This window comes from Nyctereutes procyonoides, unplaced genomic scaffold, assembly GCF_905146905.1.
Source record: "Nyctereutes procyonoides isolate TBG_1078 unplaced genomic scaffold, NYPRO_anot_genome, whole genome shotgun sequence".
Lineage (NCBI taxonomy): Eukaryota > Metazoa > Chordata > Mammalia > Carnivora > Canidae > Nyctereutes > Nyctereutes procyonoides.
The window spans coordinates 53,463,748-53,490,523 of record NW_026575126.1 but is presented as its reverse complement, the minus strand read 5'-3'; the positions used below and the strand labels follow the sequence as shown (position 1 = coordinate 53,490,523).

At 42.5% G+C, this 26,776-nt stretch overlaps 1 protein-coding gene across 1 annotated transcript in view; it reads left to right on the top strand.

The window, feature by feature from the left end:
- The window catches only part of DNAH3 (dynein axonemal heavy chain 3), a 172,201-nt gene extending 147,892 nt beyond the window's left edge, over window positions 1-24,309 (top strand). The window contains 9 exon segments of the mRNA XM_055340043.1: window positions 2,055-2,280; window positions 4,789-5,033; window positions 6,080-6,196; window positions 16,090-16,244; window positions 17,019-17,186; window positions 18,764-18,906; window positions 21,612-21,816; window positions 22,480-22,617; window positions 23,911-24,309. Coding sequence (XP_055196018.1) covers window positions 2,055-2,280; window positions 4,789-5,033; window positions 6,080-6,196; window positions 16,090-16,244; window positions 17,019-17,186; window positions 18,764-18,906; window positions 21,612-21,816; window positions 22,480-22,617; window positions 23,911-24,264 — 1,751 coding nt within the window. The 3' untranslated portion in view covers window positions 24,265-24,309.
- Window positions 24,310-26,776: the final 2,467 nt, after the last annotated feature.

Below are 26,776 nucleotides of genomic sequence, written 5' to 3'. Positions count from 1 at the left end.
AAAGAATAAGACTTTTCTGTACTTACAGGCATACCTCATTTTATTATGCTCCACTTTATTGTACTTTGCAGATACAAAGTTGTTTTACAAATTGAAGGTTTAATAAGTCTATCACTGCTCGTTCGTTCGTTCTTTCTTTCCTTCTTTCTTCCTTCCTTCCTTCCTTCCTTCCTTCCTTCCTTCCTTCTTTCTTCCTCCCTCCTTCCCTCCCTCCCTCCCTCCCTTTCTCCTCCTCCTTCCTCTTTCTTTCCTTCCTTCTTTTTTTCCTTCTTCCTTGAAGATTTTATTTATCTATTTGAGAGAGAGAGAGATAGTGAGAGAGAGGGCAGGTGAGGAGGGAGAGGGAGAAGCAGGGTCCCTGCTGAGCAGGGATCCCAGACATTGGGCAGTTGATCCCAGGACTCTGAGATCATGACCTGAGCCGAAGGCAGATGCTTAATTAACTGAGCCACCCAGGTGCCCTTCTTCTTCTTTTTTTTTTTTTAAGAGAACAGATCTACATTTTTATTTAACTTTTCATTAAGTTTAAATCCTTGAGGGGTATAGCATCACATGATTCCATGGCCAATGGCCTTAGCGGGAAAGTTCTTGGGAATTTGGTACAAACCATGCTACTGTTTCCATGAGCAAGAGTTACTTTTCCTCACATTACTGTTTTTGTTCCGTTTGCCACAAGGAGTCACTGTGCTGTTCTTTGCTTCATACCCATAAGCACATCTCTTCCCTAGACAGAATTCAGTTTCATGTGGAACGTAAACACTTCCAATTTTAAGAAGAGCTGTCTGCTCCCTCTTGTTCCAGAGAAAAATAGCCTTGGACCACAGCCTTCCAAACATATTTGTCAACTTAGGAGTCCTGTTCCCAGCAGGCTCCACAGGCTTCAAGGTGGCAGAAAGAGTATTGGTGCCATTTTTCTCTTCTTTTTTTTTTTTTTTAAGATTTTATTTATTTATTCATGAGAGAAAGAGAATCAGAGACACAGGCAGAGGGAGAAGCAGGCTCCATGCAAGGAGCCCAATGCAGGACTCGATCCCTGGAATCTGGGATCAGGCCCTGAGCCAAAGGCAGATGCTTAACCAATGAGCCACCCAAGTGTCCCTGGTGCCATTTTTTTTCAAACAATATTTGCTCACCTCATGTCTCTGGGTCACATTTGGGTAAAACTTGGCAACATTTCAAAATTTTTCATTATTACTACATTAGTTATAGTGATCTGTGATCAGTGATTACAACTCACTGAAAGCTCACTTGATGGTTAGCATTTTTTAGCCAAAAAAAATATTTTAAAGTTAAGGTAAATACATTGCTTTTAGACAAAATGCTATTGCACCCCTAATGGATAACAGCATAGCATAAGCATAACTTTTATATGCACTAGGAAGCCAAAAAAATCATTTGTTCGCTTTATTGCAATATTCACTTTATTGCAGTGGTTTGGAATCAAACCCACAATATCTCTGAGGTATGACTGTTTTGATGTGGAAAAGATCTAAATGAAAGAAGCAAATGCAGTTTTCTATAATTCACATAAGTATAATAGTATGTGCATTTATTTAAATGCATAAAATATCTCTGAAAGAATTCACAAAAAGCTAGTAACGTCGGCTGCCTCTGAAGAAGAGAGAAATGAAAGAGACTTACTTGAAATTTCACTATACAAATGTCTATTTTTTTAGTAAAATACATTTGTAATAATGCAGTTTCTAGTTCTTTGGTTCTGTGCTCACCTCTCTAGTTTTGAGTTCCCTCTTCATTTTTGGTATCTGGGAATTTCTCTTTTAGTCTCTGATTTTTTTTTTTTGGACTGGTATAATTTTTTTAAATCAAGAATGTCTATGTATTCAAAACAAAAGAGGAATCAATAGTAGCTTCACTTACCCTCTTACCAGAAGTCTAAAGCTTCCATATAGAGATACTTATTTTGTAATTGACAGAAGCCTGAGTTTCTTTCCATGTCCAGAATTCCAATGTAACCCTTCCTTCTGTATTGTTACGTTAATATAGTCTTAGTAGGCCTGTCCTCTTTCAAAAGCCTCTTTTCTTCCACATCTCAGGCCTGCTGAAGTTTGCTGATGATCTTGGCATGGGAGGTGCCAAAACACAGACCATCTCCCTTGGCCAAGGCCAAGGCTCTATTGCTGCCAAAATGATCAATGCTGCCATCACAGATGGGACCTGGGTAGTGTTACAGAACTGTCACCTAGCCACGAGCTGGATGCCCACACTGGAGAAGATCTGTGAGGAGGTGATTATTCCTGAAAGCACCAACATCAGTTTCAGGTGAGGGGCCACCCCATCACTGCCTGTTTCTGGGCCCCAACCTTGAGCTCCAGATGTCATGTTGGTGGCTGGGAATGTAAAGGTGAACAAATACAGTTCTGCATTAAAGAAGTTCTCAGTCTACCAGAGGACAGAGCACAGATGAGTGATGTTGACGCTATGCAGTACCTACTATACTTGATTGAACAAGAACCAAAGCGCACAGAAAAGGGAAGAGAAAGTTGGGGAATGCCGGGAGGCCTGACAGTTGCCTGGGGTTTTGAAAGATGAATAGGATTTTGCCAGGAAGGACATTTCAGGCAGAAGGGACAGCATTTATAACAGCAAAAACATGTATAAAGAAAACACTGAGACGTTATTCCATGGGGCATATGCTGTGAGACGTTGTTGGAAAATGAAATATGAGACATGTCTAGAAAGGTAGATTAAATGTTAGCAAATCTGATTTTTACAAATTGTCTTGAAAAAAAACCTTACTTGCAATGTAGGCACCATTGTCCATATTGCTCTATTCTAGATTTCTTGGGCCCTGTGGAATTTTAATCAATATTGGAAATAGCTACTTGTTTTTGTGAACTTTAAGCCCAGCAACACTGGGCCTCAGTTTTTGCATATACAGAATGACGAGATAACCCAGATAGACTCAAACCCCTTTTCAACTCAAATACTCTCCTATTCCAGGCCAAGGGTCAGCAAACTATGGCCTGTGGACCAATAGGTGGCCTGCTACCTATTTGTGTATGGTTTATAAGCTAAGAAGAGTTTTTATATTTTTTAATAGTTGAAAAAAAATCAAAACAAGAGTATTTCATGACACATGAAAATTAAATGAAATTCAAATTTCAATGTCCATATAGTTTTATTGAAATGCAGACATGCTTATTCATATACTGACTGCTTTCACATTAAGTAGTCATGACTGAGACCATATGGCCTGCAGAGCCTACAACATTTACTCTTTGTAAAGAGTAAATCTCTTTCTCTTACAGGAAAAGTTTGCCAACTCCTGTCCTAGGCCACAAAGGTTGCTGGTTATTTTCATCTTAGTCAAGTCTCCCTGAAAACAGGAAAAGTGTTTGGTGTTTATTGACAAAGCCAGATTAGGCCATAGTTTATTATATTCATGTAAGACTCATAAAATTCATAGAAGAGGGGATCCCTGGGTGGCGCAGCGGTTTGGCGCCTGCCTTTAGCCCGGGGCGCAATCCTGGAGACCCGGGATCGAATCCTACGTTGGGCTCCCGGTGCATGGAGCCTGCTTCTCCCTCTGCCTGTGACTCTGCCTCTCTCTCTCTCTGTGTGACTATCATAAATAAATAAATAAATAAAAATTCATAGAAGAGTTTAAGGGGGATCCATTAGTTTCAGGCATTCTCTCTGGTTTGGGGGACGCCTGGGTGGCTCAGTGGTTGAGCATCTGCCTTTAGCTTGGGGCATGGTCCTGGGGTCCTGGGATTGAGTCCTGCATCAGGCTCCTTGCAGGGAGCTTTCTTCTCCCTCTGCCTTTATCTCTGCTTCTCTGTGTCTTTCATGAATAAATAAATAAAATCTTAAAAAAAAAAAAAAAGAATTCTATCTGGTTTGAAATGGTGAGTTGACTATCTTCAATAACACACTCAATGAACAAAAAAAATTATTTGTGCTGACATTAAGGTTTTCCATACTATGGTCCTAATCCAAAGTCATTACTTCGGGTGCCTGCAGGAGCCAGGAATATAACATACAAGAGTAAAGAGGACAGGTGAAAGATATCTTGCAGTTCCCACAATGTGGTAGCAATCATCATGGGCAGTCAGCCTTGCTGTTGGACATCAGCGGAGAGATGCAGGGATGGTGGTGAACTAGAGAAGCCCATGCCCTTTAGAGAAGAGCAGTGACTACCTAGTGCCAAGTACTCAATGTGGGCCCCTTATGATCAGATTTCTGAGTATTTTAAAGGGAAAGTGGGAATCTAGTTGTTTTTTTTAAAGCCCTAGATTTTTAAAACTTGGCAACTACTTCAAAACTATGTTATAGGCATCGTGTTGACTTGCATGATATGAGCTAAACATCACCTAACTGCAGCCTGAAGTCAGACCTCGGGCTACCTGTGTATGGCCTCTTCCCTCCCTCCCTGGCTACTCCTGGGGTGCCAGCTGTAGTACCTGGGCATCATAGATGCTCAGGTAGCCTAGCAAGGGAGGAATATGGTGTGGCATTTAAGACAGGGCCTTTGGAGTCAAGGAGCTCTGAGTTCACATCCCATGTCAATAGTTTCTAAGCGGTGTGTCTTTGAAAAACCCACTTTACCTCTGCATGCCTTCATTTCCTCACTGGTACAAGCGGATAGCTAATCCTTTCACATACGGTGGCTGTGAGGATTAAAGTGAAGGAAGGGACGTAGGTCAGATTCTTAGCATGGGGTTTGGCATCTAGTAGTACCTAATAAACGGTAGCTATTATTTTTTGTTATTGTTTTTCAATATAACATTACATTGCTCTAAATAGTTAGGTCTGTTGTTCTTCCAGACTCTGGTTAACCAGCTATCCATCAGAGAAATTTCCAGTCAGCATCCTCCAAAATGGGATCAAAATGACCAATGAGCCCCCCAAAGGGCTCAGGGCCAACCTTTTGCGCTCCTTCCTCAATGACCCCATCTCAGACCCTGTGTTCTTCCAAAGCTGTACGAAGGCAGTCATATGGCAAAAGCTGCTGTTTGGCCTTTGTTTTTTCCATGCCATTGTTCAAGAGAGGAGGAACTTTGGACCTCTAGGTAAGAGATGACAGTGTACCTTGGTTGCTGGGGCACAGAGCACAGACAGGTGTAGGTGTATGTTCAGGTTTGTAAGGTTGGGCTGCTTCTGACATTATCAATAGCATTGAAATGACCCACCTCAATGTATTTTCAGCTCTTCTTTTGGGTTACACAAGGAGGCAAACAGACCTCTTGGTGATTTTCTCTGAGTATTCTTTTTCTTTCTACCACTATGTCATAGGACCCATTAGCTCCACAGACTACCTGACCACTGAGGGGTGCAGGGATGAGATAGTCAGGGGAGGGGGAGGGGGCACTGCCTCTGCATCTGCGTTTCACACACCACATTCTCTCACCCGTGCCAGATATCTAAAAATCCATGTAATCGTTTGGCTTGCAACCAACTGGCCAGTTGTGTTTTGTGTGCCAGAACATGAATTTTATTATTTTGTTATATTTTTTATTTAAGTGTAAATGTTCAGGAGGAAATTAAACATCTCTGTTGAACACAGATTCCACCGTACACTGCTGTCTTCCCCCATGCCCAGTTATTTCACACATTTATGCCACTTTCCCAGACCTACTAGGCATTTATTATTTATACCCTTGAAAATACAAGTGGTAGTTTCTTCAAGGCCTGGCCATCCCATGTTCCCATGAGCACAATGAGGGGAATTCTCAAAGCTGACTTAGTTCTGTTGCCAAATCATAGATACTACTCCCTAGCTATGCTTTAGTGTTATTTTTGGAACTCTGTGCATTACCACAGTATTCCAGCCAGAGTGAATAATTCTCATTCCACAAATCCCCATTCCACATTAACATCTACCTTAACAAATGGAGAGATCCATAAGGAAATTGATTTTAGAATGGATGTTTTCTCAGGAAGAATGGCTCCCACATTGGCAGTAAATGTCAAGGCTAATAGTTGGCCTGGTGCTTGATATTCATGAAGCTGAAAGAAGTTCCTGATCCATAATGATGCTTAACTGTACAGCTCTGTCTGTGAGTGGAAATTATGAGCTCTTGGCAGTAAGCCTCTAATTCTTCTATGCTTTGTGCAGGTTGGAATATTCCTTATGAATTCAACGAATCTGACCTTAGGATTAGTATGCAGCAGGTCCAGATGTTTCTGAATGACTACAAGGAGGTGCCATTTGATGCTCTAACTTACCTGACAGGTATTTATGGGAGGAGTCTTTTCTAGTTATAAACCTCCAGTATCCTGCTCCACCCTTCTACTCTTCTGATCACATCTCCATTCATTTATTTACTCACTCATTCTTTCTTTCAACAAATATTGAGCTCTTATGCCAGTCACAATGCCGGATATTGTAAAAAACACGGGCCGCCTGGGGTGGCTCAGCAGTTTAGCGCCACCTTTGGCCCAGGGCGTGATCCTGGAGACCTGGGATTGAGTCCCACATAGGGTTTCCTGAATGGAGCCTGCTTCTCCCTCTGCATGTGTCTCTGCCTCTCTCTGTCTCTCTCTCTTTGTGTGTGTGTGTGTGTCTCTCATGAATAAATAAATAAATAAACTTAAAAAAATAAAAATAAAAATAAACCTGACTCTAAAAAAAAAAAAAGAAACTAAGACACAATTTCTAATTTCAACTGGTGACTCACAGTCTAAAAGGAAAATATATACATAAAGAAATAAATGACAGGGGCACCTGGGTGGCTCTGTCATTGAGGCATCTGCCTTCAGCTTGGGCTTGGGCCATCATATTGGGGTCCTGGGATCAAGCCCAGGCTCCCTGCTCAATAGGAAGTCTGCTTCTTCCTCTGCTTCTGCCCCTCCCTCCACTCAGGTTCTCTCTGTCTCTTTCAAGTAAATAGGTAAAATCTTTTTTTTTTAAATTCATGAGAGACATAGAGAGGCAAAGACATAGGTGGCTTAGTGGTTGAGCATCGGCCTTCTGCTCAAGGTGTGATCCCGGAGCCCTGGGATCGAGTCCCACATCAGGCTCTCCACAGGGAGCTTGCTTCTCCCTCTGCCTATGCCTCTGCCTCTCTCTCTCTGTGTCTCTTATGAAAAAATAAAATAAAATCTTAAAAAAAAAGATATAGGCAGAGGGAGAAGCAGGTTCCCCATGGGGAGCCTGATACAGGACTTGATCCCAGGATCCTGGGATCTTGACCTGAGCCAAAGGCAGACACTTAACCACTGAGCCACCCAGGAGGCCCAGTAAAATCTTTTTTAAAAATGATTTTAAAAAGGAATAAATGACAATAAATAAAAAAAACAACAAATAAATGACAATACAGTGGTAAGTTCAACAAGAGAAATATTTATAAAGTAGAAAGATAGCACAATGATTAAATTTCAGGGATGGGGTAGGGGACGATCATGGAAAACTTCCTGAAGGCATAACAAATGAGTTTTGAGGGATGAATAGGAGCTTACAAGTAGAAGAAGAAAGTAGGGTAGGCAGGGGGAAGGAAGGAGAGCATTCCCAGCAGAGATACCCTAAGGTGAAAACAGCACTTGCCATTTTGTATTAAAGCCAGTGACCTTTTATTAGTCACCCAATATATACGAGTACATAATATGGAAGAATGTAAATGTATAAAACATGGTTGCTTCCCTCAAGGAACACATCATGTAACCCCAGAGATAAGAGATAAAATATAGATGGGCTAAGTGAGTGGAATACCGTGGCCAAAGGTCAAAATGCATCTCAGTAGGAAAACCTCCAGCATTTTCTTTCTTTTTTTTTTTTTAATTTTATAAATTAATTTTTATTGGTGTTCAATTTACCAACATACAGAATAACACCCAGTGCTCATCCAGTCAAGTGTACCCCTCAGTGCCCGTCACCCATTCACCCCCACCCCCCGCCCTCCTCCCCCTCCACCACCCCTAGTTCATTTCCCAGAGTTAGAAGTCTTTATGTTCTGTCTCCCTTTCTGATATTTCTCACACATTTCTTCTCCCTTCCTTTATATTCCCTTTCACTATTATTCATATTCCCCAAATGAATGAGAACATACACTGTTTGTCCTTCTCCGGTTACTGTGGCCAAGTTCAAAAAGGGTGTTGCCTGAGTTCTCCTCTGGGATTTTGATGGAATCTTGTCTCACATTTAGATCTTTCATCTATTTTGAGTTTATCTTTGTGTATGGTGCAAGAGAGTGGTCTCGTTTCATTCTTCTGCATGTGGCTGTCCAATTTTCCCAGCACCATTTATTGAAAAGACTGTCTTTCTTCCAGTGGATCGTCTTTCCTCCTTTATCGTATATTAGTTGACCATAAAGTTCAGGGTCCACTTCTGGGTTCTCTGTTCTGTTCCATTGATCTATGTGTCTGTTTTTGTGCCAGTACCACACTGTCTTGATGAACACAGCTTTGTAGTACAACCTGAAATCTGGCATTGTGATGCCCCCAGATATGGTTTTCTTTTTTAAAATTCCCCTGGCTGTTTGGGGTCTTTTCTGATTCCACACAAATCTTAAAATAATTTGTTCTAAGTCTCTGAAGAAAGTCCATGGTATTTTGATAGGGATTGCATTATACGTGTAAATTGCCCTGGGTAACATTGACATTTTCACAATATTAATTCTGCCAATGCATGAGCATGGAATATTTTTCCATCTCTTTGTGTCTTCCTCAATTTCTTTCAGAAGTGTTCTATAGTTTTTAGGGTATATTTTGAGAACTATTTGAATGGTAAATGGTTCTCCAACCTTTTATTTTCAGGTTGTAGGTGTCCTTCTGTCTAAAATGAGTCTCTTGTAAACAGCAAATAGATGGGTCCTGCTTTTTTATCCAGTCTGAAACCCTGCGCCTTTTGATGGGGTCATTAAGCCTATTCACGTTCAGAGTTACTATTGACAGATATGAGTTTAGTGTCATCATGGTATCTATTTAGTCCTTGTTTTTGTGGATTGTTCCACTGAACTTCTTCTTAAAGGGGAGTTTTAAGAGTCCCCCTTAAAATTTCTTGCAGAGCTGGTTTGGAGGTCACATATTCTTTCAGTTCCTGCCTGTTTTGGAAGCTCTTTATCTCTCCTTCCATTTTGAATGAGAGCCTTGCTGGATAGAGTATTCTTGGTTGCATGTTCTTCTCATTTAGGACCCTGAATATATCCTGCCAGCCCTTTCTGGCCTGCCAGGTCTCTGTGGAGAGGTCTGCTGTTACCCTAATATTCCTCCCCATGAAAGTCAGGGACTTCTTGTCTCTTGCTGCTTTAAGGATCTTCTCTTTATCTTTGGAATTTGCAAGCTTCACTATTAGATGTCGAGGTGTTGAACGTTTTTTATTGATTTTAGGGGGGGATCTCTCTATTTCCTGGATCTGAATGCCTGTTTCCCTTCCCAGATTGGGAAAGTTTTCAGCTAGGATTTGTTCAAATACATATTCTGGCCCTCTGGCCCTTTCGGCGCCCTCGGGAACCCCAATTAAACGTAGGTTTTTCTTCCTTAGACTGTCATTTATTTGCCTTAATCTGTCTTCATGGTCCCTTAATTGATTGTCTCTTTTTTCCTCAGTTTCCCTCTTTGCCATTAACTTGTCTTCTATGTCACTCACTCGTTCTTCCACCTCGTTAACCCTCGTTGTTAGGACTTCTAGTTTGGATTGCATCTCATTCAATTGATTTTTAACTTCTGCCTGATTGGATCTAAATTCTGCAGTCATGAAGTCTCGTGAGTCCTTAATGCTTTTTTCTAGAGCCACCAGTAGCTGTAGAATAGTGCTTCTGAATTGGCTTTCTGACATTGAAGTGTAATCCAGATTTTGTAACCCTGTGGGAGAGAGGGCTGTTTCTGATTCTTTCTTTTGAGTTGAGGTTTTCCTTCTAGTCATTTTGCTCAGTGCAGAGTGGCCAGAAACAAGTTGTACTGGAACACGGGGGAGTATCACTGGTCCGTCCAGCTGGTCTTCTGGGGGAGGGGCCTGCTGTGCTGATTCTCAGGTGTTAGCACTTGGGGGAGCTGCTCTGCCCCTGCCTGCTGCAGGGCTCAGCGGGGGTTGTTTACCCCGTTGGGCCCCAGGAGGATCAGCCGCAGTTGCTCTGGCAACTCTGGAAGACTGGATTCAGCCTCCGCAGGAACTACGGGGCTCGGGGCTCTCGGTTCTCCGTCTGCAGGGCCTGGAGGCTCCGGGGCGGGGCCGCTGATCTGCTCAGCTCGGGGCAGGAGCGTCCTCGCTGTCCTGGGCCCTCCCGGCCTCTGCCTGTCCCGGGGGAGGCCGGATCCTGGGCTGTGTCCCGGCGCCCTGTGCTCCGGGGCCTGCGCTGTGGGATTTGCGCTCCCGCCCCGCAGCCCCCTCCGCGGAGCCGCCGCCCGAGCCCCTCCGAGCTGCTCCGGCCCCGCCGTGCGCGCTGCAGCCCTTAGGGAGCTCGGCGCACTCCCCGGGGCGCAGGTGTCTGTTAGTGTCCCCGGGAGCCCAAGGGCCTCCCCGCCCTCCTGGGTCCTGCTCCAACTCCCTGCGAGCCCCTTTCCCCCGGGAAGGTTGGTGCAGCTCCTGCTCCTCCGGGACGGGGCTCTCCTGTCCTGGGGACACTCGCCCCGGCCTCAGCCCGGCTCCTCGCGGGCCCCTCCCCCTCGGAGGCCTTTTGTTTCTTTATTTCTTTTTCCCCATCTTCCTACCTTGATAGAAGCGCGAACTTTTCTCACTGTAGCGTTCCAGCTGGTCTCTCTTTACATCTCAGGCCGAATTCGTAGATTTTCAGGATGGTTTGAAGGTTATCTAGGTAATTTGGTGGGGACAGGTGATTTGGGGACCCTGCTCTTCCGCCATCTTGCCCCACCTCCAGCATTTTCAAGGTTATACATAAGCTCCTTCCTCAGCTCCATACATTGAGGAGTTTGGATGCTTTCCCCAATCGTGCAGCAGGCACTCTATATACACAATCATCATATTCAGTCTCCATAGCAACCTTGTGAGCTTCGTGTTAGTGACCCCATTTTATAGCTGATGAGATTCAGACGTGAGAGCAGTGGTTCTCAACCAAAGGTAGTTTTGCCCTCTGGGGGACATTTGACAATGTCTGGAGACATTTTTGGCTATCACAACTAAATAGAGGTGGTACTGGGTAGAGGTCAGGGATGCTGCTAAACATGCGTCATTGTCTTACAATGCATAGGACAGCCCCCCACCACACTGAACTATCCAGTTCAACATGTTAATAGTGCTAAGATTGAGAAATCTTGATTTAGAGTGATTAAGTTCAGTTGTAAAAGGTCACACAGACCTTAACGCGGCACACTGTTCCCTAAACCAAAACCCCAAGTGACACACACAACATAAATTCAGTGGATATAATTATCTATCAGGGGCAGAGCTGGCAAAAGCTCCATCAAGTTTTGATGCCACGTCTCAGGACATACTTGTGTGGTCACTGCCACAGGGATAGCACTGAAGGACTCATGCCAGGAATTAAATGCACAAGAACTTGCCTCTCACACCCTGCCCCCTACAAGGGACCTAGAGAAGTGTAGCCTGTCTTTATGCATGGAAGGCAAGAAAAACCAGACATAGATGATAATCAGAACTCTGTATTGACACTAATCAAAGAGACAGATCTCGGGCACCTGGGTGGCTCAGTTGGTTAAGCATCTGCCTTTGGCTCAGGTCATGATCCCTGCTCATGCTCTCTTTCTTTTTCTTTTTTTAATTTCTTTTTATTGGAGTTCAATTTGCCAACATACAGCTCATCCCATCAAATGCCCCCCTCAGTGCCCGTCACCCAGTCACCCCAACCCCCTACCCACATCCCTTTCCACCTCCCCTTGTTCATTTCCCAGAGTTAGGAGTCTCTCATGTTCTGTCTCCCTCTCTGATATTTCCCACTCATTTTCTCTCCTTTCCCCTTTATTTCCTTTCACTATTTTTTATATTCCCCAAATGAATGAGACCATATAATGTTTGTCCTTCTCCGATTGACTCATTTCACTCAGCATAATACCCTCCAATTCCATCCACATCGAAGCAAATGGTGGGTATTTGTCGTTTCTAATGGCTGAGGAATATTCCATTGTATACATAGACCACATCTTCTTTATCCACCCATCTTGGATACCGAGGCTCCTTCCACAGTTTGGCTATTGTGAACATTGCTGCTATAAACATCGGGGTGCAGGTGTCCCGGCGTTTCACTGCATCTGTATCTTTGGGCTAAATCCCTAGCAGTGCAATTGCTGGGTTTTAGGGCAGATCTATTTTTAACTCTTTGAGGAACCTCCACACAGTTTTCCAGAGTGGCTGCACCAGTTCACATTCCCACCAACAGTGCAAAGAGGGTTCCCTTTTCTCCACATCCTCTCCAGCCTTTGTTGTTTCCTGTCTGGTTAATTTTCTCCATTCTCACTGGTGTGAGGTGGTATCTCATTGTGGTTTGCATTTGTATTTCCCTGATGGCCAGTGATGCGGAGCATTTTCTCATGTGCTTGTTGGCCATGCCTGTGTCTTCCTCTGTGAAATTTCTGTTCATGTCTTTTGTCCATTTCATGATTGGATTGTTTGTTTCTTGGGTGTTGAGTTTAATAAGTTCTTTATAGATCTTGGATACTAGCCCTTTATCTCATAGGTCATTTGCAAATATCTTCTCCCATTCTGTAGGTTGTCTTTTAGTTTTGTTGACTGTTTCTTTTGCTGTGCAAAATCTTCCTATCTTGATGAAGTCCCAATAGTTCATTTTTGCTTTTGTTTCTCTTGCCTTCATGGATGTATCTTGCAAGAAGTTGCTGTGGCCAAGTTCAAAAAGGGTGTTGCCTGTGTTCCCCTCTAGGATTTTTTTTTTTAAATTTTTTTAATTTTTTATTTATTTATTTATGATAGTCACAGAGAGAGAGAGAGGCAGAGACACAGGCAGAGGGAGAAGCAGGCTCCATGCACCGGAAGCCCGATGTGGGACTCGATCCCGGGTCTCCAGGATTGCGCCCCGGGCCAAAGGCAGGTGCCAAACCGCTGCGCCACCCAGGGATCCCCCCCTCTAGGATTTTGATGGAATCTTGTCTCACATTTAGATCTTTAATCCATTTTGAGTTTATCTCTGTGTATGGTGTAAGAGAATGGTCTAGTTTCATTCTTCTGCATGTGGCTGTCCAATTTTCCCAGCACCATTTATTGAAGAAACTGTCTTTTTTCCAGTGGATAGTCTTTCCTCCTTTATCGAATATTAGTTGACCATAAAGTTGAGGATCCACTTCTGAATTCTCTATTCTGTTCCATTGATCTATGTGTCTGTTTTTTTTTAAGATTTATTTATTTGTTTGTTTGTTTGTTTATTTATTTATTTATTTATTTATTTATGATAGACATAGAGGCAGAAATACAGGCAGAGGGAGAAGCAGGCTCCATGCCAGGAGCCCAACACGGGACTCAATCCCAGGACTCCAGGATTGCTAAGGATTACAAAAACCTCATCTGATAGAATGGAATCAACTTAGGGTATCTATAGCACAGTAAAGTCTGGTTTGTAGAGAACTACTTTCCCATTCCCTTCCATTCACAGGCTCCAAGTCTCCCAAAGCAAAGAACTCCTAACTCCAAGAACTTTTGTACCTAGAGATACTTAAAACTGTTAAGCTGTCAGAGCAGCAGGGTGCCTGAGACTCTGCCCCCACCCCCGCACCCCAACAGGCAGCCATCCTTAGCGATCTTGGGGTGGAGTCTTTTGGGTTTTCTATGTGCAGTATCATGTCATCTGCAAAGAGGGAGAGTTTGACTTCTTTGCCAATTTGAATGCCTTTTATTTCTTTTTGTTGTCTGATTGCTGAGGCTAGGACTTCTAGTACTATGTTGAATAGCAGTGGTGAGAGTGGACATCCCTGTCTTGTTCCTGATCTTAGGGGAAAGGCTCCCAGTGTTTCCCCATTGAGAATGAGATTTGCTGTGGGCTTTTCATAGATGGCTTTTAAGATGCTGATTAATGTTCCTTCTATCCCTACACTCCCAAGAGTTTTGATCAGGAATGGATGCTGTATTTTGTCAAATGCTTTCTCTGCATCTATTGAGAGGATCATATGGTTCTTGTTTTTTCTCTTGCTGATATGATCAATCACATTGATTGCTTTATGAGTGTTGAACCAGCCTTGCATCCTGGGGATAAATCCCACTTGGTCATGGTGAATAATCTTCTAAATGTATTGTTGGATCCTATTGGCCAGTATCTTATTGAGAATTTTTGCCATGTTCATCCATGTTCATCAGGGATATTGATCTATAATTCTCCTTTTTGGTGGGGTCTTTGGTTTTGGAATTAAGGTGATGCTGGCTTCATAGAACGAGTTTGGAAGTATTCCATCTCTTTCTATCTTTCCGAACAGCTTTAGTAGAATAGGTATGGGTTCTTCTTTAAATGTTTGATAGAATTCCCCTGGGAAGCCATCTGGCCCTGGACTTTTGTGTCTTGGGAGGTTTTTGATGACTGCTTCAATTTCCTCCCTGGTTATTGGCCTATTCAGGTTTTCTATTTCTTCCTGTTCCAGTTTTGGTAGTTTGTGGTTTTCTAGAAATTCATGCTCTCTTTCTGTCTCTGTCTTTCTCACTCTTTCTCTCTATCTTAAATAAATAAATAAATACAATTTTTAAAAAACAAAAACAGAGAGCTAGGTCTCGTTTGGACCGTGGTTATCAAATTAGATGTCAATACATTCTTAATCTGATACCCTCAGCCTTTTAGCAGGGAGAGTAGAGACCTTAGAAGAGACAAGAGCACATCTTGTTCCTGTAGGAACTTATGCTCTTACTACTAGAATAGGCATATAAGTAGCTATAAAGAAATGCACCTTCCTAAACAAACATAAAACCTAAAGCCTGTAAGGGTACCTCCTTGAAGAAAATTTGTTGACAAAGAAGTGCACCATCACCCTGTGCCTGAGACTTACCTTCACTTGGGTTCTCTCTTGGGTACCATCTAGCTCTGTCATACTGACTTCAGTGAGGGAAAACCACTGTTTCTTTAATGTTATATTTTAATTCTTGTATTTAATATAGTGCTATCAAAAACTTATTTATAGATGGGACAGGCTGTAATGTTCTAAAGACCTGGAAAAGTCTACAGAGAGAGCCTCAGAAATGTAGATGGTCTGGCCTAAGGCAAAACAGCTTCTGACAGGGCTCAAATTACTCAATAAGTATGAGCTTCCCCTGAGACCCTTACTTCTCCCTTAATGAACCACCCAGATCATCCTTCTAGGCATTTAGACCCTTCCAAAACCAAGAGAAGCTGAGGCCTCTTGCCCCAAACTTGGGTCATACTTCTTGTTTCTTGTCTGTAGACCTGCGTCTTCCTGGAATGGTTGGAATTGGAAATGAGTCCATCATTCACACACACTATACACACAGATGTGTTTCCTCCTTGCAGACTAGTGTGTTGTCCATAACTACAAAATACCAGGTGGCACCCACATACTGTGGAATCTGGACCAGCTAGAAAATACATCATGGGGTTAGTGAGAAGGATTTGATGTGGCTTCCAAAGAATTACCTAATTCTTTTTGTAGAAAATTGAGTGTAGAAAACCTGAGTTTCAGAGAATGATATTAATGAAGGGAGTGGAGTATCCCAAAGCAGAATGTATGGCATAATGTCAATTTTCTAAAATATTTTTATTTATAATAGCTATAATAAACAGAATGCTTTATATGTGCTAAGCATTGGGCAAAATGTTTTATAAGCTTTATTAACCACAACCTTGTAAGATAGGTACTGCAATTACCTCTACTTCTTGATGGATGAGAAACTGTTGGAATTGGAATCCAGGACTGTCTCATGCTAAAGTGCTTGCCCTGAACCACCTTTCTGTAATGGCTTTCATGTATGTATACACACATGCACTCATACATGTAGAAGAGGCCTAAATGTTTATAGTTACCTCTGCTGGAATTATTGGTGATTGTATAGTTTTTCTTTCAGTTTATTTCTGCTTCCTAAATGGTGAACAGGTACTATTTTTGTAGCAAACATAATACCAAAAAGGCCTGGTGTCATCCCAAGGTAAGCATTAGTTTCAGCAACTCTGTATCTCAGCAGAGTTCCTTAGCTGGAAGAATCCTGTTTTAGGTAGCAACCAAGTTCATTATGACCTTTCTTGAGCTCAACTTCTTCCTGTTGGTTATCTCCAGGGGAATGTAATTACGGAGGCAGAGTGACTGATGACAAAGACAGGCGTCTCCTGCTGTCCCTTCTGTCCACGGTCTACTGTAAGGAAATTGAGCAAGATCATTACTATATTGCTCCTGGAGACACTTACTACATCCCTCCTCATGGCTCCTACCAGGTGAGGGGCTCTGCAGTCCCCATGTGGCCAGGGGCTGAAGTGTAGGCAAGGAGGGCCCAGGGATAGCCTTGGGCTTCCTGATTTAGGTCCATAAGCTATTTCCTATTTCCAATATTCCAAAAAGCCTCTAAGAGAGACATCATTACTGTTTAATGAAAACTGGGTATTTGATGAATAAGTCCTTCTCAAAATATGAAGTTCATCTTGGGGAATTAAGAGGAAAGATGGCTACGATGAGGCCTTACTAGTAAACAGGCTGGAAATTGGTACTTGAAAACAAAGGTTCAGGAGGGGAAAGGACAGAAAAACTGGATGGAAGAATGGGACCAGGAAGAAGAAAACTGGAAACCTATAAGAGATTGAAAAGGGCTTTCTTTTATTGAGCACCTATTACATGCCAAGGCCTACCCCTCTGTAACCTCACTTATCTTCTCATTTACAGATAGGGAAACTGGTGATCAAATCACACAATTCATTTGCAATAGAACTATGATCTGAACCCAGTTGTGTCTGAGTGCAAAGCCAGAACTATGGGGGGAACAGGGAGAGGCTAGGGGTAGGAGAGGAGATACTCAGACCTCTAGCTTCATACTCACTCCCCAGAAAACCATATGAGGAAGAGCTTGGGGTGTGGACGAGGGGAGAGGAGTGGTGTGTGCGGCAGTGAGCAGGCGTGGCCCATGTTACCAATCCAGTATGATTCTTTCTTGGGTTAGGTCCGGCCAAGCCCTGAGTGATCTCTGGGTTTTGTTTAACTGAAGATTTCCTTTCCAGTCCTATATAGATTATCTCAGGAACCTACCCATCACAGCCCACCCAGAAGTCTTTGGCCTCCATGAGAATGCTGACATCACCAAGGATAACCAGGAAACCAACCAGCTGTTTCAAGGGGTGCTGCTGACCCTCCCTAGGCAGTCAGGAGGGAGTGGCAAGTCCCCTCAGGTAACCAGGCTTGGGGCAGGAGACATAATTCCATTTTCCAGGAAGTTTTCCACCTGGTAGTCACACAGGATTGTGGCTGATGACCAGGAAGGCAGAAAAGTAGAAGCCTGGCAGACCCCTGAGGGAGGGTATGGGTGTTCAGGTCTTCCTGCTGAGAGGTCTTAAATACAGACCTAGAAGAACACCAGTGTTTCCAGACTGTCAGCAGCTCCTGTATACCCCTCATGATTCATTGCTATACCCATATATCATCTATACTCCATTTACATAATGTTTAAACCTAAATCTCTTTTGCTTAAAAACATTTCTTTTAAAAACTGCAAATTATTACCATAAACGGAAACCCAATGTCATTCCCATAAAGTCACAACAGCCACAAAAAGAAAGCTAAATGGTTATTAGGTTCTTCACAGATGATGTTGCTGAGGCCCTGCTGGCTCTTGTGGAAAGGGGAAGATCAGCCAATGTTACAGAGCATTTAATTAGCACTGATCTGAGACTTTGTCCTTGAGAAGAATGAGAAGGGAAAGGTGGCTTAAACTTGAAAAGAGAGTGACTTTCTCACTATGTGATTCAACACGATTTGCTCCATGTCCTAGAAACACCTAGAATCATTTTGAGTGCCTTTCATGGTTAGTCCATGCTTTATGAAGCACAGACCCGTCCCACCATCCTCAGTCTACAGCTGGGGGTGAAATGAGCCCAGTGAGAGGAAGAGACCTGCTTCAAAGCATTCATCAACTCAGAGGCACAGCCAGACCCAGGGCCATGATCTCCTGATGCCACCACACCCTCTTCTTTCCTATTCTTCCTGTCCCTTCCCCACCTTCTGAGCTACCCCATGTTCAAGCCCTCTCAGCTATGGATTTCTCTTGATTTGGCTCATAGTGCCATAAGTGAGAATAGGTATGAAGATAAAGCAGCCTGCCTGGTCTCAGTGGGAAGAAGGAAGAGGGAAGGAAGTGTGTGTTCCAAGCCTCTCAGATCCACAGGATAGAAGAGCTCTCTGTCTCTGCCACACCCAGGTCCTACTTCCTCCTTGTTCCTCTAGGCCTGTCCCCTCTCCACTTGGCCAACTCTCATTGCCATGGCCCATTCTTGTTCAATGTTAAGGAATGACCTACTGCCTTCCAGGTATCCTATCCTGTCACTGGCACTGAGCAAGAGATCTGTACTGTGAGCTGGTCCCAAGACACTGGTTGAGGTTGCTGTGGGAGATGGTCTCCTAGGGCTAACCTTAAAGACAGGAGGATTTTGGCAGGATTCAGTGCTGCCCTGAGGCTATCTGGCTGAGCAGGAATTCCCTGCTCAGCCCTCAGGCACTTGCTTCAGGATAGGGCTCTCATTACTCTACTTTTTTACTTTCTGAGCCAAAAGGTGATGCCTTCCTAAAGACCAGTAGAGAGGTGAGGGACCTCCTTTCCCCCAGGCAGAACTGGCTTCTGTAGGAGAGTCCCAGAAAGGTCATACAGACTGTGATTAAAAAGACTAATGCTCATTGGTTCAGGTTTACCCAGACAAAACCACAGCGCACAGTCCTTGTTTCTTATTCACCTCTCTACTGTCTGTACTTTAAGGAAGTGGTTGAGGAGCTGGCCCAGGACATACTCTCCAAGCTACCCAATGACTTTGACCTGGAAATGGTTGTGAATTTGTACCCTGTGGTCTATGAGGAATCCATGAACACTGTCCTAAGGCAGGAACTCATCAGATTCAACAGGTGGGTCAGGTGGTCTTACTTGGACCCTGGGAGTTGGAGTGTAGGGGTATGATCTAATGGCAGTAACTGATGTGTACCCTTGATTAGGATTGCTGTGCAGAGGAAGTGGTCTGCCCCACCCATTGGGAGGTCTATAAATAGGGCCGTCCCAGTGTGTGTTCACTTACAGTTAAATCGTATTTTCTCTTCATTCTCTTCCACTCATTAATATGGCACCTGCAAAGTCAGATTAAAACAAATACTTGGGACGCCTGGGTGGCTTAGTGGTTGAGGGTCTGCCTTCAGCTCAGGTCGCGATCCTGAGGTCCCAGGATCGAGTCCTGCATCAGTCTCCCCTCAGGGAGCCTGCTTCTCCCTCTGCCTATGTCTCTGCCTCGGTCTCTGTGTCTCTCATGAAAAAAATAAATAAATAAAATCTTAAACAAAAACAATACCAAACAGGCTAATAGTAAAGGTAACTGTTAGAATCACTTTTCATAAACCTTTAGTGCCAGATATGACGCCTAGCACTATGCATGTGTTTGCATTCAAGCCATAGTATAGTCTTTTGAAATATGCAGTTAGTAATCCCTCTACCACCATTTTACAGATTAAAAACTGTAGGGTTTTTCAAGGTCACATGGTCATTCAGTGACAGAACTGAGTTTGAACCCAGCTGTCTGATCCCAGAACCCATGTACTTAACCAATATGTGAAATCCGTGTGAACAGAGAAAGTGGTGGAGAGAAGTTTATCCCATTATCCTAACCATGTAGCGAAGGGGTGTTATGGACGGGCTGGCTGTGGGGCTCAGACTCTCTGGCCCTCTTCACTTCAATTACTGTATATAGCTCAGAGCCCAATAGATAGTCTTGATTTGACTTCTAAATAAAACTGAAAAGATTCTCAAAGACCATCTGTGCCAAATGAGAAAACTTATCACTTCTGCCTTTGAATCCAAGGTTCTTACTGCTTCTAGTTCTTCATCTGTTACTGTCTCCATTTTGCTCATTGGTCATTGCTCAGTTTTAGGGACAGCCCTGACTCTGAAGGACAAGAGAACTAGAAGAATGTCATCTAAAAAGTCCTTGCCTTCCCAGTTTTAGGATTATTCTCTAGAGTCAACAGGCAGTTGGCCATAAGGGGGAACAAAGCAAAGTATGCGGTGTGAGCCAAGGATGCAGCAGCACTGCTGTGAGTCAGATACCTTGGCATGATAGGATGTAGTTGTCACTCATCCAGATATTAAGCCTAATGGCTTCTCTCTTCTGCCACTCATCCTTTCCTAAGGTCACTAGAGCTCATCCTCTGTGGTAGCAGGAGCATTCACTAGCCTGGCCACTGATCATTGTAATAGAAGAGAACAGGGTAACAGCACTCTTACTTTCCAAAGATGGTCAGGATTAATCACATTGAGTAATATTCTTACATTCCCCCCACTACCTTTTTTTGACCTGTTCACTGAGTGATATGAGAAGCCCAAAATGATGAGGTGACAGTTCAGCTTCCAATTCAGGGGAACCATTTTTGTGTCTTCTGGGGCAAATGTTCCTTCCCTGGGTACTAAAACTTTGAAACAGAGCTCATATTTGCAAAAATGGAAAAAGCTCCTGCAAGTATATCATTAGGTGTAATAGCTACTCCTCTGTGGTATAATCCCTCAGGTAGTCAGTTTGCCCCCTGACTCCTCAGCAATGCACCTAATTTACTCTTAATATGAATATTTAGTGATTACACATCCAGGAATCTCTTTCTTGTATTTGATCATTCTCGTATCCATTTGGCTGAGATTCCAGAAGTCTTTGGAGATGACAGGTTTTCTCTGGTGGCATGTTCTTTGGCACTCTCAGGTGAATTCCCTCTGGGCTTGGCCAGGTCTCATAACACAGAGGCCAGAGAGAAAAGCAAGCAATCTTGGCCTCTCCCAGACTATCCTTCAGCTGCCTTTTCTCAGGCATGGACCTCATAATCTATAAAAAGAACATCTTTGACAATATGGATCAAACCCCTTCAAATTGTATTACCTTTTCTTAAAAAGGATTTATTTACTTATTTGGGAGAGAGAGAGTTAAAGGGAGAGAATACAGAAGTAGAATGGAGGAACAGAGGGAGAGAGAAACTTAAGCAAATCCCACGCCCAGTGCAAAGCCCAACATGGGACTCGATCTCACAACCCCAATGTCATGACCTGAGCCAAAACCAGGAGTCAAAACCTTAACCTAATATGCTACCCAGGCACCCCAATTGGGTTACCTTTTGACCCAGAAACTCTACCATTAGCAGGAAAATCATTATTAGTTTCCACAAAGATTTATATGGTTGGATGTCCCTAGCAATGTTGTTTACAATGACAACAAACCTAGAAATACCATGATTCAACATTAGGGAAATTTTTAAATAAAATGAAATATATTGCAGTCATTAAAAAGGATGATTTCGGTCTCTATTGAATTAGAAAGATGCTCCCTATATGCTAAGAGAAAAAAAGATAGAAAAAATGTGTTTACATATAGAAAAATTTGGAAAGATAAACATCAAATTATCTTTGGGTGATAAGATACTGGGTGACTTAATTTTTTTCTCATCTTCATAATTTTTCTACAATGAATTTATATTACTTGTATGACCTTTGGAAGAGGGGAAAAGTGAAAGGAGACCTCATGTCAGTGTACTTGGGTAGAATAAACCTGGACAGCCTGACTGAGCCAGCTCCTTTGTTCTTGCAGGCTGACCAAAGTGGTTCGAGGAAGCCTCATTAATCTTGGCCGAGCCATCAAAGGGCAGGTCCTGATGTCCTCAGAGCTGGAGGATGTCTTCAGTAGCATGATCATGGGTAAAGTGCCAGCCATGTGGATGGCCAAGTCCTACCCATCACTAAAGCCACTGGGGGGCTATGTGGCTGACCTGCTGGCCCGCCTGGCCTTCTTCCAGGTACCTGGGAGTCAGGGTAACTGAGCATCTGCATGTTCATTCAGGTGGAGAGGACTTCCTGAAATGGATTGAACACACACTAGAAAGAGTCTTCCCAGACTTGAGGAGGAAGAGGCAGGGGGGAGACTTTTCAGAGTCTTTGGAAAGATTATAGCCTCTATAGAGGCAGGAGTAGGAACTAGAATAAATGTCGCAAACTGGTGGCTCGTGGGCCAGATTTGACTAATAGATATATTTGGTTTGGCTGCCTGGTAATTTAAATTTTTTGAGCTAACATGTAAACATTGAATTATTACACATAAAAATCCAGGTATTTGTCCTGCAAAGAAAGGGAAGACTTGAAACAATGGGCCTGCATTCCTGAATGGCAACTGTTAGGAGATGAGTGGCTATTGCTTACTTTAGACATGGCGCATAGTTTCCACTGCTATAGTCTTCACTAGTCTCTCGTATCCCTGACACAGCCTGCACCTATGCTTTTCTTAAAGTAGAAATATATATCTTCGTACCTTTCAAAAGTGGGAAAAATAGAAGCTAAACTGAGAGGGCTATTTTAAGAAAAATGAGAAAAAACATCTTTCTTAATGGGACTCATTTACATTACCTGCCTTTAAACTATCTTTGATGTATTGATTTTGAATTTTTATTTCTGTGCCTCTCCAGGAATGGATTGACAATGGGCCCCCTGTGGTCTTTTGGATCTCTGGATTCTACTTCACACAGTCTTTTTTGACGGGTATCTCTCAGAATTACGCCCGGAAACACACCATCCCCATTGACCACATCGGATTTGAGTTTGAGGTAGATGTGCTTTGGGTTAGGCCAGCTCGAGGGACCAACCAGGGAAAGCAATGTTGCCTATTTGTTATGAGTCCAAATATTAGGATGTATTAAGGCCCAAATGCTTCTGAGATGGTACAAGTAAAGTATTTAGCATAACTTAAAATAGCTCCAAAGTTATGCCTGACAGAATCAGAGGATTCCCAAGTCTTTGTCTCTGTATATAAATTTGGAAAGATGTGGATGGTCTTGGGTAGTCTTTTGCTTGAAGTCAAAAGAATATCCAGTAATCAAATATCACTCTGTCCATACATGGAGAGAAAGGAGTAAGATCCTGTTGTTGGGAGGTTGCAGACTGGTTGTCTAGGTCTTAATTTAGTTTATGAATGAAATTGATTGTCTTTGAAAACATCATCAAGCTGAAAATAATGCAATATAGTAACAAAATAACAGGGATAAACATTGGAGAAAAACAATAAAACCATATTTTTGATGTTGAAATTATTATATAATTAGAAATCCTAAAGACTCTAGAAATACACCTATCAGAATACTGATAGGTAATAGGTATCAGAATACTGTTATGGTGGCTGGATACTGGTTAAATATACAAAAATCAATAGCCTTTTCCTATTCTAGGAATAAGTACTTAGAAGTAAAAATGTGAAAAATATTTTATTCACAATAACAGAAAATTAGAATTTGACTGATTTTAAATGGATTTTGTGATCTCTGGTTCCCCATAATCTCCACCATTCCTTGTTTTACTATACTTGGACCATTTTCTGTACTTATCTGAAGGAATTTGACTTTACCACCTCTGAATCTAAACAGTGGTGTGCTGGAGCTGGCTCATATCAATTCACCATAGCCAGTTTGTTGCTGGTTATTACATAGTTGATAGCTGCCACTGACCGTGTATACCATAGAAATAACAAAAACTACAAGTCAAGGCTTTATTTCTCCCTACCAGAGAACTGTTTTACCAGCATGAGTCTGAATCTAACTCCTCACTTTATGTATCCAGATCCAGAAAGGGAAAGGACTGTGCAAGGTTGTTAAGCTAATTATACTTAATGTGGCCTCTGGACTCCTACATTAGTGCATTCTCTATCCCCACCATATATAAAGGCACCATGCTGACTAGGAATCAGACTTGGTCCATGTGTGAAGGCAGAAGTATTATTACAGAGACCCCAGTGTCCTGGGAAATGCCTATTGGGAAAAGCAGACATTATAGCAGATTTTCTAATCTCTTAATGCTGCCCCATTTAGGGAAAAAGCATAAGAACTTACAAGATTCCTCTCTTCCAGGTAACCACACAAGAAACGGTCATGGAGAGTAGCCCAAAAGATGGGGCCTACATAAAAGGCCTATTCTTAGAAGGCGCCCGCTGGGACAGGAAAACAATGCAGATTGGGGAGTCTTTCCCCAAAATTCTCTATGACCCATTGCCCATTATTTGGCTAAAACCTGGGGAAAGTGCAATGTTTCTGCATCAGAACATTTATGTGTGTCCAGTCTACAAAACAAGTGCCCGAAGAGGCATCCTTTCCACCACAGGCCACTCAACCAATTATGTGCTCTCCATTGAACTACCAACAGACAGGCCCCAGAAGCACTGGATAAACCGAGGGGTGGCCTCTCTGTGCCAGCTGGATAATTAATGGCATCTGTCTCAATGCAGAAAATAAAAGGCATTTCATTCTCGACCACAACCTAGCTTTCCTTTCGTAAGAGGCACATGGTATGATGATGATGGTGGCAGTTATATTAATAGAGCACTTGCTATTATGAGCCAGTATTTCAGAGCAGCCCTATAAAGTAGGTTATTATTATCATCATTTTATGGCTGCAGAAATCATGATACAGAGAAGGTAAGTAAGATCTTCCAAATCAGAAAGCTACGAAAATAGTGGAGCCTGGATTTGAATACTGACAGTGGGACTCTTTCTTCAACCTAGATCTTTAGCCATTTGGCTAAGTACCTTTGTGTTTTTTTCCTGTTGGTTTCACTATAACTGCCACTGAAGTTTTAATTGCTTCTTTCCTATTCTGTTTCTATGCACTAACATCAGAGTCTCTCAGGTTCAGAGAATTACTTTCATTTTTTAAGGCTTTGATATATTTGAAAAACACTTTTCACAACAATCTTATGTGTTGTAGGGTATTATTATGGCCATTTTAGAGATGCAAAAATGGAGGCTTAGAAAAATAACTAGCCCAAGGTTCCACAGTTCATCAGTGGTAGAACTGAGACACAAATACTTCTCTACTAGTCTGCAATAGATGCATGGATATTTCAGGAAGAAAGGAGACATGAGAGAACCAGTATTTGTTGCATGCCTCCTGTGTGCCATGGGTTGTGCCTGGGCTTTTGTTTATTTATTTATTTGTGTGTGTGTGTGTGCCTCGGCTTTTAGATGTCTTGTTTGTTCGTAACAGTCTCTCCCTCTGGAGGTTCAGGGAGATTATGTAACTTGCCTAAGATCACCTAGCTCTTTCATATTGCAGAGTCAGGTTTTGAGGCAAGGTCTGTCTGGCTCTAGAACCCATGCATTTTTCACTGCCACATGCTGTCTCCCAGGCAACGACTTATTCATAACTATGTTATGATGTAGAATCTTAAATGTGTGGCTGCAACACCTATGTCCAAAAAATTTCTTTTTTACACTGTTTCCCCCCAGGGCTAGCTAGAAGAGAGTCCTGAGGCATATGAACATCACCTTCTTGATATATTTACTTCTCAACTAACTCCTTCATTTAGTGCTTTGGCTTTAAATGACTTCCTTCAGGGCATTCCACTGGCCAGTTCATTGTTGAGCAAAGACATAAGGCTGTATGAGTCTAATGTGTCTGCTGGTTTCTCTGCCTCTTCAACTAGAAGAAATGACCTCAGGGTCTTTGTTTTTCCTGAATGTGGGAAGCTTCTGAGAACCAAACAAACATGTTCCAGAAACCTTTTCATGGAAACATGGAGTTGATAAAATTCTGATTAAGAACCTTGAATTCTGAGATTAGCAAATTATCTGATCCTAGAAATTAAGTACAAAAGGGCAGTTCCTCAGATCTTGCCAGGAGGTAATAAAGAAACATCAAAGAGGAGCAGTCTCTTTCAGCTCAATGTAGGTAGCTTACTAGTTATTTTTTTGAGAAAGACAGTCCCTCCCCCCACACCCCCAGTGGGGGAGAGAAAATCAGAATGAATAGAGAGCTGGAACTGCCATTATCATTCCAAGTAAGATTGTTAGTCATGTGAGATGGAAAGATGGTCAGGATCCCAAATGCCTTAATCTTGGACTGGTTAAATCATATTGTAAGCCTTAAGGCAGTGAGGGGGTTGCTAAGAGAACAATTGAATTTTAATTATCTAACCCCCAGCTTCAGCAACAAAAAGCTGAGGGAGGCAGGGACTGACTTTCATTCCTCAGGGGTCAAGGGACAGAATGTTTCTGTACGATGGATTAAATTTTTGTAATTTAAAAAATTTCCTTCACTTTGAAAAGAAAGAGTGCCCTAAATTTGAGGTCATTTTCTACTAGGGCCAATGTGGTAATTAATGTCTTCCCCTGGGAAAGAGCAGTATGTTCTTCAGAAATCCTGGTGAGTTAGAGGCTGGAGTCCTGGGGCAGAGATGGCCAGAGATCAGCTTGGTGAGAAGCTGCAGGTCCTGCCTATAAATAGCTCAGAAGATAACGTCAGACAAACATTGTCACCAAGCTAGTCTTTGCTCTTTAAAAATCTAGTTGGGTAAATAGTTTTCAGTCCTTGTCAGTGTTGGAAGAAAATTTCATTGAAAGAGGGGACATAGGGAAGAGAAGTTCTGCTTTTAAAAGACCAAAGATGAAAAAAAAAAAAAAAAAAGACCAAAGATGATGGGAGGAAAAAGAAGCTATTATAAACATAACTTATATGGAAGTTTTGACAGTAAATTGACAATTATGTTTCTGTGTATTAGAATATACATCTTTGCAAAGGAGGCTAGGCATATAAAATGCACATTTAGGTAAGATTCCTGGCACATAGAAGACACTCAGGAGGCTAACAATTAGGTGGACTTCCATTTTGGAAGAGGTTGGGTGGGAAGGGTGGTTTCTACACTTTGACAGAGTTAAAGGCAAAGGTTGCACAGTCAAAATCACCTTGAATTACTTAGAAAGGGACCAGGAAAGAGAAAGG